Source organism: Ixodes scapularis, unplaced genomic scaffold (assembly GCF_016920785.2).
Source record: "Ixodes scapularis isolate PalLabHiFi unplaced genomic scaffold, ASM1692078v2 PGA_scaffold1__304_contigs__length_218370807, whole genome shotgun sequence".
NCBI classification, from domain to species: domain Eukaryota; kingdom Metazoa; phylum Arthropoda; class Arachnida; order Ixodida; family Ixodidae; genus Ixodes; species Ixodes scapularis.
The window spans coordinates 89,859,911-89,872,988 of NW_024609846.1; the positions used below are offsets into that span (position 1 = coordinate 89,859,911).

Below are 13,078 nucleotides of genomic sequence, written 5' to 3' on the forward strand. Positions count from 1 at the left end.
GTGACAGCGAGTCAGTTGCTTCTAGATTCTGAGTATTAATTTTGGAAATCAATAGAAGATTCATAATTACAGCGCAGGTCGAAGATTTCAATGGTAACTCTCCCTGGAGGTAATGCCACGGCACGAAAATCGCAGGGTATGAGCATTTTCTTGTTGATTAATTTGATTGCCTTTAAAGCAATAGTCAGCTAAATGCTTCACTAAGGGAATAAAAAAACGTTTACGCGCACACCGTGGATGGGAACTTGTTGACAACAAGGATCTTTCTTGGTAGCTTCTTTTTTAACGTGGTGCTTAGTGATTCATCGCTGAACAACTGGTGGAAAGACACGCCGAAAGTCTTCCCCGATGTTAACGTGCAATTAGGGACACAACAGTACTGGGCCAGGAGAAACAGACCCCTTTGAGCTGCAGGGTCAGCAGAGTGGAACAACGAGAATAATCGGCTGCCAATGCCCCCGTGCAGAAAGATGTAAATGTTTCTCTTGTGACGGAAATGGGCGCATGAAAAAGAAGCGCTCGAATCCAGTCCGGTAGTGGTAGAGCCTTTGTTGGTGATTAATAGTTTGGTTTCAGCAAGGCAAGCGCCTTTCGTACTACTTCAGCAAAGTAAATAAAAACGAACAGAGGAGGTCCGGTAAGAGCAAATTAATAAATGTTTAATACAGAGCGTCGCACCCCTGAATGAGGAGGATAGCGACCTCTCCCTTCCCCTCAAGCGCGCTTGTTTTTTGCTTTATTGCAGTTTCCGCCATTACTATCATTCTCGGATATGATGCAGCATTGCTACATTTGGATTGATTGGACGTGAGAGCCAGTCGAGGGTAGTATCGCGAGATGTGCATCAAATGAGAAAAGTTAAGGAATTATAAACTTGAAAGCAGCTGCTGCTGCGTTATATTAACTAAATAATTTATTATTTAGTCCATTTTGTATAGAACCAGCGAACGCTCGATTCAACAAAGACGTGCGACGGTAATAATATATATCTCAAAAAGTGAAGTGAGAGTCTTCTGAGAGTTCCAAATAATTATAAATTGTAGACATTGACAAAAAAATTGAAAGTAACTAAGTTTCTATGGCGAAGTAACTGTAACTGTAACCCGTTACTTTTATTTTTAAGTAACTGTAACTGTAACTTAAATACATCTTTGACAGACTATCTGTAACTGTGGCTAATTACTTTTTAAAGTAACTCACCCAAGACTGGTGAGAGCGCAATGTCACGGTGCGTATTTTCGGATCTGATTAGGTTAGCTGCAAAGAACACTTTAAAAAAATATGTCCATAGCCATGACGGGATGAAAGGGGAATGGGCATTCCCTCTCTCCTCCTCCTCCTCTTCCGCCGCTGCGTGCAATTCGTTTCGTTGCTCCCCGCTTTCGCCAGCCACTATGATTGTTCCAGGATAGGGACGTTCTTTAAAGGATGTCGTTTACTCTCTATGGAGGGGCTTTACTTAGTACCGCTCCCACAAAACGTCTATGAAGCGGCCTTGTATAGTTGAACGCGCTTAACTTTCGTCTTCCAAAAGCAACAAATCTAGGACTTACCTTGAACAGCCTCTCTCGAGCATGACAGCAGCCGGTACGTCATGAGCGACCAAAAGAAAAGGACTGTGACGGATGTGAATGTATCACTTTTATTTCACCCAGCAGGGGTGTGAGAAAACAAGAGCGCGACGACAGGACCGTGTGCCGATAACGCGCGATCTATGTACAAGACCCGCAGAAGGGCCGACGCTCGCTGCGAGCGGGCAGCGCGCCTGAACTCGACCGGCCGAGGGCAGGACACCGCACGACGAAGATGACCGCTGAGAAATGAAGGGCTGGAGGGACCGCTCTGGAGCTCTAAGTTGGACACTCGGTAAGAAAGTCGGCGAGATATCTGCGCTGGCCAATCGCAGCGGTAGGCGATCTCGCCGACTTTCTCGCCAAGTGAACAATTTAGAGTCCCTGTTCGTACAAACTTTGGCGTGAGGCTGCTCAAAATGCGCAGACGACGTGACCATACGCTTTGCGTTTTTTGACAATGACCTTATGCGTTCATGGCGTCATCTGTGGACAAGTTCTTGGACCGCGGCTTGGCAGGTTGGCAACCTTGATGACGTGCGAGTAATGGCGCTGAAAGAATGTACTTTCTCCAACAATGCGTATGACCCCTTCCACGAGGCAGTTGCTGGCGGTTCTGCGGCATTCGCTTAGGCCGCGTTCACATTGCAAGGAGTGGGAAAGTAAATTGACCTTCTTCTATTGTGTCTCTGAGAAGGGCCTCTGACCGAAGTATAGACGCTTTCAGGCAGCTGTGCATGGGCGCCGCCATAACCGACCTTCAGCTTTTGTTTCCTCTTATTTCGTTCGATCCACTTCTTCATTACCACAGCAGGACAGGTAATTGCCATTTCAGATTCTACCGTGTCCTTCTCCCCAGCATAGGCCCTTGTGGAGACTCGTCAACGCCCGCTTCAGTCGCTCGACATCTCGGTAAGACAAGAGAAGGTCGGCTATGGCGGCTGAATTTGGCGCGCGCTGAAAGCGTCTATACATAGCAGCACCGCATAAACTGCCACGGCGATTGGGTCTTTCATATTGTAGTAGTCTGTACATGGGTGTAATGAAAAGTTTAACTGAATCACAGATGCTGCACGCCATAGCCATCACGACAAGACATTGTGATTCCGCCATATCCGTAGACTGCAACCTGAGGGGGCCGTAGATGGAATCCCAAGAGCATACAAGGAGTATCCCGCTGCCAGTCTAGCTATTGGTGGGGGCGATGGGATTGACAATGAGGGTTCGCGTTGACTATGCGGCGCCTGGCCCTCGACGGCAGGGATGGTGTGGTCAAAAGTGGGGTCGAAAGTGAGACACCGGTTAGGACCCCGTGTTCGGGATCCTGTTGGGAAGGAGGGGCGTACCGCGGAAAATCCCCTTCGGGTGAGAGGGTGCCGCGAGAGGAAGTGGACGACGCATGCTCCTTGGGGTTGCGAGAGCGATCAGATCTTATTCCGAGGAGGTCGGGAATCACCAGACAGTGCACTTGTTGACTGGGTTCATGGGAGATCCGACCGGGCAGTTGAACTCCGCGGCAAACTCAGGCGTGTTGGACATGGGACCGATGACCCTGCACGGCAAAATCAACATTCGATTGCAGTAATAAATCGAAGCGGTCCTAGCGGCGTAGTACCGTGAGAAGCATCTTGGGAACCCCTTGGTTACAGTTTCAGTTTCGATTTGCCAACCTCATTTTACGACATCTCGTCACAACCAAATGCTGCGCTTGCATTTTGGAATATCTGACTTTCCTCAAATGTATAACACTGTAGGCGTTACATACCAATACTAATAAAATGCTGGGACACGGGCTTTCTTTTTGGGCTCCCGGCGTGCCAGTGTTTGTGCGCTCCTAAAGAGGACTACGAATGCACATGAAAGAAGAAGTATACTGGGCCGGTCACCCTGTTTCATCTTCCTCTCAGTATGCTTCTTAAATTATTCGTGAGCCCGGTAGGTCATGCTGCACTCTAGAGTGGCAGCCAGGCCGCCAAAAACGTACGGGACGCGGTCGGCCGTACCCCTACTGCCCTCTAAGCCTGGGCGTGTCCTTAGAGCCGCTTGAGGTCCCTGTTTCAACAGGGCCCACGAAGATGAATGGGTGCAATGCAAGCGAGCCCTAACTTTATTTTTATGCAGTGCTGAGATACACTACTTTGTCAACGGGGCGATTGAAATCGAAACCATGCCACTCCTCTCCGTGGCCAAGAGTGTTCGACGGGGGCAGTGCTGCGCGTAGAGATTTTGGAAGTAATCTATTCCTGGATCTATTGTAAACACAAAACTAATGTTGATAAATACGCATGGGGTCACGTGGAAACTATGGCCACTGCCAACACCAAAATGAATAATCAAGGCAGGCGAACATTCTCGTATTTTTCCATGAAACGTCATCACTGTCAGATGACGCCAACTCAGCAGTTGGGCCCGGGCGCGATGCCGACAGTCTTTCGACGCGTTGATTGAATACGAGGCGCAACCAAACCCTGACGCGGCACTCGTATCAAATCAGTGTCTTCGTTTGATCTGTGTGATGATGATGCCAATATTCTAGTGCTCAGGCATTTGAATATTTTGCGTGATGTTGGCACTGCACGTATACAGAGGGCTCTCGCTGTTTTACCTTAAAGAAAAGCTGAAAAGGTTCTTGAAAAAAAAAAAAAAAACACTTGTTGGCTACCTATGAATTGCAATAGCATTGTCATAAGATTCACGACGCAGTTCATTGTGAATGCAACAGCGCAAATTTTGAGTAAACACTTTATTTTATAAATGGTTTACGACGAAATCATTGACGTCAACACAACTGCAGCGCGCCACTTCGAAACCGAGTGATTGCTTCGTCTCTGTGTTATCGTTTAATCTTCTGTCTCTGTGTAATCGTTTAATGATCAAGCTGTTTCCTCGACATCATTGACCGTGTAACAACTATATATATATCTCAACTCAAGCCAATAATTTCTTCGTAGCTTGGGCACAAATGTGAATGTGTGCGTACTGCCGCTCAGAGTATGTGCGGCGTGGGCTTATCTGCTTGCTAGGACGACGTCTAGGACGACCTCTAGGACGACCTCTAGGACGACCTGTACGGCCACCTCAAGGGCTACCTCTACGACAACCTCATTGACGACCCTAGAAACACGTCGAGGACGACGTCCGCATGCGTGTGGCACTTGCGTATGCGAACGTTGTGTGCACACGGAGGCGCCGGGCCGCCGCGCGGCGCGTTCCCTTACGCGCGCCGCATTCGAGGCCAAAGAGTGTACCGTGAAGACCGGGTGAAATAGCTAAGAATGCTATCGCGTTAAAAACGAGTTAGAGGTGAATTCTAGAGTACTTTTATCCGGTGTGTTTGAATATCACGTTCGTTTTCCCCGAAGGTGAAAACGAACGTGATATTCAACGTTCAATATTCAACACGGAAAACGTCGAACCAGTCCTTACATCATAAGAGGACATTTCGGCCTTCAAGGACGTGTCGTTCGCGTGGGCAGCACGTGCAATTGCGAGCTTACCAGCTATAGTGCCCCGCACTGACACCAGTTGTGACGTCTTTTACTGACCTTGTTGAAAATAGCAGGAGTGTGCGTGCATAGCTTCAATGGGCGCTGGAGATGCGCGAGAGCGGGGTTTCCGAAAACTACGTTTATGACGTAACGCTCCGGGAAGAAGGGGCTTCGGCGGTACTTGGAAAAAATAGTTTCCTGCAGCCTTCGTGCACCAAATTGAGAACAAATATCGATATTTGTGATCCTGGAGGCTAAACGAAGGCGATTTAAATGGTTTTACTCTAATACAATATCAATCGTTTCCCTTTAAAGGGGTTCTGCAGCGATATTCGCTTGGGATGTTTTTCACTTTACACGAGCTTATTGGCACTATTGTCAGTTACAAATCTGTCAATCTCTACTTCGCACAACTTTATGACACAGCTGGGAGGTCACAGTCCGGTATTTGAACGTGGCTCATTGATTGGACCAGAGCATTTGGTGAGCACTCAATTTGGGCTCGTGATAATCAATAGCTCGACAAGCGTTCGGGTAGTGACTCGTGTCCAATCACGGCAATAACAATAGCCACACCATAACAATGTCTGCAGCTCAGCACGTGTCCTGTGCTTTGCCAACCTCAGCGTGGTTAAGGCCGGTTCAGACACTTGCGTTTGAGTGCGTTTGACTGCACTGCGTCGAGAACCGAAAGTGAGTCACCGGCACAACTGTGCTTCGTATGAAGCATGGAATCCAATTCAAGGAATCATCTTGGCACGCGATACAGGCAGCAGGGATGCCCTGGTTTCTCGCTGCCGCAACGCAGTCAAACGCTGTCAAACGCAACTGTCTGAACCAGGCTTTACGCACTGTCGGCCTATATTCGGCTCCAGATTATGTCGTCGCTTGTTGTGGCTGCAAGTTGAGGGAGTGAACTCTGCTCGTTTTTATTTAATTTGTAAAGCTCTTCATAGGTCAGTAACGTGAGGATTCATTCTAAACGGTATTTGCGCAAAAGTAAAAAAAAATGTTGCATTTCTTACGCACAGTTTCGTTTGAGAGCGTTTGAGAGCGTTTGAGTGCGTTTGACTGCGTTGCGTCGAGAAACGAAAGCGCGCCACCGGCGCATATGTGTTTCGTGTGAAGCGTGCAATCCTATTCAAGAATAGCTCGGCATGCGACATAAGAAGAAGGAATGTCCTGGTTTCTCGCAGCCGCAACCCAGTCAAACGTACTCAAACGCCCTTACAACTCATTTGTGCGCAGGGGCTTTAAGTGTAAGCGAAGCGGAACCTACAAGAGAAAGCATTACTTATGCACTCCACGGGAAGGGGTGTTCGGCAGGTCCGTTCCAAGCTCGGCGCTCGTTTATTCAGTCTCTGCTACAATCAAACCGCCCAATTCCCATAAGGTGTTCGTGAAACGTCGGGAAAGTGCCACCGCCGGGAGTAACGTCAAATATGAGTTCGTGTATGAGGACATGGAAATTTATCTCATCCATGTAAATATATGACAAAAAGCGCTAAATGATTCAAACACTTTTTGCGGGCAAGAGGCATCGAGAGTGACATGCACGTGACAAGGCTGTTTGCATGTATGCCGGCTCCTGGACACCACAGGCATGGCATATATAATAAACCCCTTTCCAAATAGAGCCCTCTGACGAGCCAATCAGCGAGCCATCACACGTGATGGCTCGCTGATTGTCTCGTTGGCTCGTAGTGTTGGCCGAGCTCCGACGTTCGCTCTCTTATGGAATAACCTGCACGCTCCTCGACGCAGTTGTTCTGCCATTGTGCAGTGGTTCTGACCTTCTATTTATCGGCACGTGACTGTCGAAAGCGGTTTATAATGAAATAAGTAACATGGAATAACTTTCCCGGAGTCATGAGAGAACTGTCAAGCTCCTAAGAGCGCTTCAGCAATCTGGCCGCTCTATTTGCTCCGTCGTTGAGGCGGTGCTGCCGCCGGTCGGCGTGAAGCCTCTTGACACTGGCCATGCATTCCAGTTAGCGAGTATTCACGGACAACGAACATACATGACAAAGCACATTTCGTGTAAAAAAGACGACGTCTTAGTGGGTAGCGCAAATAATGTCCCCACTTCTACGGAGCGCGGAGTGTGCTTTATGATCCTGAACTTTGTCAGCCAGTTCGGAAAGCGTTTATTCTATCCCGACGCAAATCGCGCGGATCACAGTCCAAGTCTTTGGAGCTCTTTGGCCTGAGAAACCCTTGCGCCGTAAAAAACCCAATCCAAGCCAACTGTTCAAGCGTACTAGCATGCCAACAAAAAATGAAACACGAACTATAGTTTCTCTACCTCTAAGTTTGTAAGGCCACTGACCATGAGCGTGTTCATCGTGATTTCAACACCGCTTTAGGGTAACCACAGCGGACATCTGGCTTCCATTTCAAGTCACAGTGAAACAGTATTTATTCATCTCCTTTAGGGCCTTCGATTAGCTTATTTGTAGTGCTTAAAATCTTGCCTGTACAGCGGGCTTGCTCAAAGGTCAAGCAAAAGTGCGTAACACAATCAACATGAGTAAAACACCCATGATAACACCAACCCGCGTCAGCACTGTCAAGTTCTGGATTGAGCGGCAACGGTACCACAAGCAGTATTCGCGCCGCTGCTAGCAGATTGCATGAAGGAGGGCTCGGCTCTTATCACTGGTCCTATTTCCTTGTGACATGGCAGAATAATACTTCTCTAAAATTCTGCTACTCTCACTAAAAGAAATGTGGCGAGGTTCTGAATCTTTTATAGTCGTAACTTTTGGCCGGCTTCTGATATCACACTCTAAAAATCATCTGCGGAAAGCCTATAAACCCCGTTCCAAAGTAACGTGCCGATTATTAGAGGGTCAGGACCACTGCACAATAGGAGAACAACTGACATCGTGGAAGGTGCATGTCGTTTCGAAAGCGGACGTCGGAACGCGGCCAATGCTAGGAGCCGACGAGTCAATCAAACAGCACCGGACGCGCAACGCCACTGCGCTCTTCGCATCTTCTTGTGGGTGTGTTTTTCTCTTCTAATCCACCAAAACGTATAAAGTGTGGCGTTGCATTGCGGTTTTAGTCCGCCATTGTGCAGGGATTCCACAGCTGTCAACAGAGGACGGCCTTTCGAAAAGGGTCTATACTTCGCTTTTTCCTAATTCAGAGTGCTACCAACGCCATGGCCCAGTGGTCCAATCAAGCTTTACGGAAAGCACTAGATCACGGCGTTTCTTGTAGTTTTATGCGAGTTTTAGCGCCAACTGGACCTGTCAAGCGCGAAGAGTGCGTCTTTAAGTCGCGTATTACTTTGCGCAAATGTATCTATCTGTCTTGGAACCAGTTTTTGGCCCTGCTTAGAATTACGATGAAACAGAATATATACAAAGAAGCCCCCTTCTCTAAACACCCCTCTTCTCTTTCCCCTTGGCATGAAAGTTTAAAAAAAAGTTCTCGCACTTTTCTTTTCTTTTTTCTTTCAATATAACGTTGGTGCTTGTGCGCCCTGTTACCTAACGCAGAAACCGCACGAAAGCGCTTATCACAGTGAGCTCAGCATCTGTGAAAGAAGCTAGGAATTTTCGCGCATGCGCACAGCACTTCTTGCAAGGGTACATTACACGCAAGAAAGCAAGCGCTTGGGCTTGTATTTGGCAGGATATTCCGTGTCAGAGCTGCTGCACTTCTCAGCAGGGCCCGCAGCCTGCTGACTCGTACTCTGGTTAGAGTATATAAAAAAATACTTGAAGTAAAGTACGAAGTAAATTAGAGGCTATGTACTTCAAGTAATGTAGTACGTACAACGGGCGCAATGTACTTTCAGAATACAGGTATTTTTTTAACAAATTTTTCATGATGCCCTTTTATTCCCATGCTGTTTCTTTTCTTTTTTTTTAATTTGTGTCCCTTGTTTTAGAAGTAAGGGGGGGGGGGGGCATCAGTTATTTCCGAAAATGGCGGCAAATTTTGAATAAACACAAGTCACCACAAACTAACTACCCGTATTTACTCGCGTATAGGTCGACCTGTTTTTCAAAAATCGCCTCATCAAAACTGGGGGGTCGACCAATACGCGAATCCCGGTATTATATTTTTCAACTTTTTTTTTTTTGGGGGGGGGGGGGGGGGGGTCCCGAAGTTAGGGGGTCGACCTATACGACGTATCGACCAATATGCGAGTAAATACGGTAGTTCTTTTACTCACCAATGAATTATTTAACACAATCAACTTATAAGAAACATATTTGTTGGGAAAACATCGTTTTTTATCAAAACTTGATAAGACCGAATTTGGGGAATACGCTATAAAGTCGGGAGTTGTACTTTTTTTTCGGAAAGTACCAGAAACGAGTATCCTAAGTACAAGTATATACTCCGAGAATGTACTTCAAGTGAAGTACAAGCTTTCTAAGCCTTCTTTAAGTCGTACTTTAAGTACCATGTACTTAAAGTACGTCCCAACACCGGTAGTTTCAATCAACACCACCACCATCTGTGACGCACCTGAATGGAGCCGGGCTGTGCGAGCCCGAGAGGATGCGGAGCTTCATGACCTCGGGCCGGTACTTGCCGCACCATACCTGCGTCGTGCCGTTCAGAGTCAGAATCGCAGAGAGTCTCCTTAAAAAGTAATTTACTTCCTGTATTTAATTACACATTTTTTAATAAATACTTTGAATGACAATTACGTTTCGGTATTTTTAACTTACCTACATTTGGGGGGGCAACTTGTAACATAGTTCAGTGACAGATACGTCTCCAAATTATGTTGACCAGGGCTCCAATTACAAGTTGATCAATTTTCAACGCTAGCGCTTCGCGCTGTCCCTACCTTAACCTACGCTGAAACAAAACGAAGCTGTGCGAATACTGTACTCAAACAACTGAAAAATGGTTTCCAGTGAGAATCATTGTTCGAAAATCGCATTCAAAAATTGGTCAGCGGTTGCAGCACAACTATGCTCCGCCTCACAAGTTCATTTCAGGGCTTGCAAGGCTGCGGGCACGACCGCGTGTTTTCGGAAATTACTTTCAGTGCGTGAGTGCGCGTGCACACAAAGCATTTAGCAAAGCCACGCCATTGCACCCGGGCATTTTAAGCACCCAAGAAACCTTGTCAGATAGAGTAAGGACACTTCATAGGATATATCAAAAGAAATTTAAATCAAACGTGGTTACTAACATTTCTGTGAGTTACCGTAATTGCAATTATACACATTTGTAGAAATCTAACTAGTATTCTTACATTAACATTCTAGAAAACATGAATATAAATTGCAACTCAATTATCTTTAGGAGTAACTTTTAGAACCCTCTTAGAACCGAGGCGGCAGAGATATCCTCAGAGATATCCTACGCATGTCTGGATGGCACTTGTGTAGCCTTAGATATCTTACAGACGTCTGCATAAAACGTATTAAAAAAAGAAGAAGAAAGAAGGTTGCAAGCATTTTAGCAACAGAGCCAGCCAAGCTTCAAAATACCCCCAGGCCCTTTGAAAAACGCACTAACCAAACAAATACAACCCGGAAACACAGACCACCAATCACAGTTTCTCCACTCAACTTCACGGAAAAATTAATGACACGTGACCTGACGTCACGTGACATTAGCTTTGGGGCTGACGAGGTGTTAGCAAGAGGCTAGCAAGGGTGCTGGCAAGGGTGCTGGCAAGGGTCCTGGCAAGGGTCTTGGCAAGGATGTCCGCACCCTTGCCAACCCTGAAGTCCCATTCTGAGATCGAGCATAGTTGTGCTGCGACTAATGGCCAATTTTTGAACACCGACACGAAACATTCAGTTTCCCCACTAAATTTGATAGGAAAACACATCACGACCTTGAAATCATTTATGCATTAACAATCAACGCAGCGTCATTTCAATATCAGATCCCCATTTGACGCACGATCGGCGCAATGTCAATCGATCGTCATCGTCATATCGTCGAATAAGCAGCACGGCTGCCGCTCCCTAAACGCACCACGTCGTGTGATCGTCACGCAGTTTTAATTGGAGCGCTTTGCACGTTAGTCATGTGGATACGAATATTTTTAGAGCGCAGCTCTTAGGCGCCCGTTTTCGGCTTGAGCGACGTCGCCGTCGGCGTCGGCGTAACCGCGCGGTGCATTATGGGAAACGTCCCATAATGCACCGCGCCGAAAAAGTTGCGTGACGACGCGCGTTTCGCGCGTGAAAGAAGGAGGAGGGGAGGAGGGAAGGGTACGAATGGGGAGGAGGGGCATACAGTCCCCTCAGTACCCTCCCCTCCTTCTCCTCAAACGCTGCGCTCTAAACCGGCGCCACAGGAAGGCGTACACGTCTTTCTTTTCTTTTTTTCTCTCTCTTCCCATTGTTCGCCACTAGTTTTAGAAACGTTTCTTCTACAATTATTCTATTCTTCTGGATTAAATGCGGTTAATATACACCAGCTTTTCGGCGCTATTGGGCACCAGGGTGCATGTCCGGTCTCTGGGCTCTGGCCGCTGGCAGTAGTTGCACAGGTCATCCAGCATGATGCAGAAGCGTTCAGAAGAGGCACGCCAAGCACTCACATTGGCGGCGCTGATCCAGAAGAGCTGCGATGGGGTGTACTTGAGGCCCGGCAGCCCGGCCTCCGGACCGTTTTCCTTCACCCACTTCTTGTAAGCCTGCGAAAAAAACAAAAAACGGGCTGTCAGACGCTGCGCTTCAACGTCGTCAGGTATAAAGGACCGTTTACGCAGTACTATTTGCTTACGTATGCGTTGCGAGAGTTTACATCTGCGTACGCAGCGAGTTACCGGGACAGCCGTGCTTGATTACGAAGTGTAGCAATCAGTTCAAGGGGTAATGACACGCGGCGTACGAAGCACGGATGTCCCAGTGATTTGTAACTAGATTTTTTTTTATTCGGGGTGTTTTTTTTTTGTTTGTTTTTTTTTTTGTAATGTTTGACACAGATTTCGTATTTTGCATTGTCTAGTTTCGGGGTCGGACAAAACGTCGGCGCTTATCTGGACTTACGGGGAATAAAATAAGACACGGACATAGGATTCTCCAAATTCAAGGAAACATGCGCGTGACCCGAATGCTTGAAAAACTCTCCTGTAGCAATGAAAAAACGAAACGAGATAAGCAGTCTGGTTTCGAAGTAAGAAGGAGCTTCGCGCACAGCTCATTGGGCTATGTGATTCGGGTCGACAAGAAATAAAGCTATAGAAAGATAATTCTCCCCACGAAGCTTGGACATTTCTCTTACTCAGGACAGCTCCAAATCGTTTTTTTTTTTTTCATTTTTTTCTCTGATTTTAATAAACCCGACACAACGTTAATTTTTTTATTTTATTTTCTGTGTGTGTGCGGGGGTGGGGGGGGGGGGGGGGGGGGGGAGGGGTTGGTGGTGTTACTGGTATCTTTCGAAAACGAAAAATCCTGCTAGTGATGCATCGTAAGAAAACAAATAAGCGAACGGTCGTGTGTGAATGAACCTCGAGTCGTCTAATGGCGTTACTTACGTTAAAGGCTTCCTTGATGCCTCCGTTGTCGGCGATGTTCTCACCCTGTGTGTTCACGCCGTTCACCTGCATGAGGGGAGAGAAAACGCTCGCGTTATTTGCGACCACGGCAGTGACATGCACTTTAGAAGCAGTGTGGGCGTCTACTTCGCCGTGGGATGAGTCATTTGTCGAGAAGCCCCAAAAGTAAGAAGGATGAGAAAAAATAAATTATTTTGTGGAAAGATTAGCTGGCTCAGATGGTGTGACTCGAAAATAAAGTGTTTTTGTTTATGCATTGCTTTCTATGAATGTGGTGGCAACTTTCCGGCACTCGCATGGCAGAGGACGATCATACTGCAATAGAAGACATAGAAGGTTAGATATGCGAACACTTATCCGGGGGAGCCGCTTCCCCAGCAGAAGCAAGCACAGAAGACTAGCCTTTCCCAAATATTTGCAAAGTGCACTTGTCCTCCGTCACCTGCGTCTCAACCTAAAGTAAAACGGAGCATAGTTCCGCTCTATAACACAACCTGGGTGGGGCCCGAATATCGTGG

General features: G+C 47.0%; 1 protein-coding gene across 2 annotated transcripts in view; it reads right to left on the bottom strand.

Annotated features, from left to right (window-relative positions):
• Positions 1-1,628: 1,628 nt before the first annotated feature.
• LOC120836841 (neprilysin-2) overlaps positions 1,629-13,078 on the bottom strand; it is a 202,838-nt gene continuing 191,388 nt past the window's right edge. For both annotated transcript variants that reach the window (XM_042290839.1, XM_040205924.3), the window contains exons 11-14: positions 12,540-12,605; positions 11,598-11,693; positions 9,551-9,627; positions 1,629-3,123 (exon numbers count right to left, since the gene is read on the bottom strand). In XM_042290839.1, the coding sequence (XP_042146773.1) occupies positions 3,024-3,123; positions 9,551-9,627; positions 11,598-11,693; positions 12,540-12,605 (339 nt within the window). In that variant the 3' untranslated portion in view covers positions 1,629-3,023. The remainder of the gene's footprint in view (positions 3,124-9,550; positions 9,628-11,597; positions 11,694-12,539; positions 12,606-13,078) is intronic.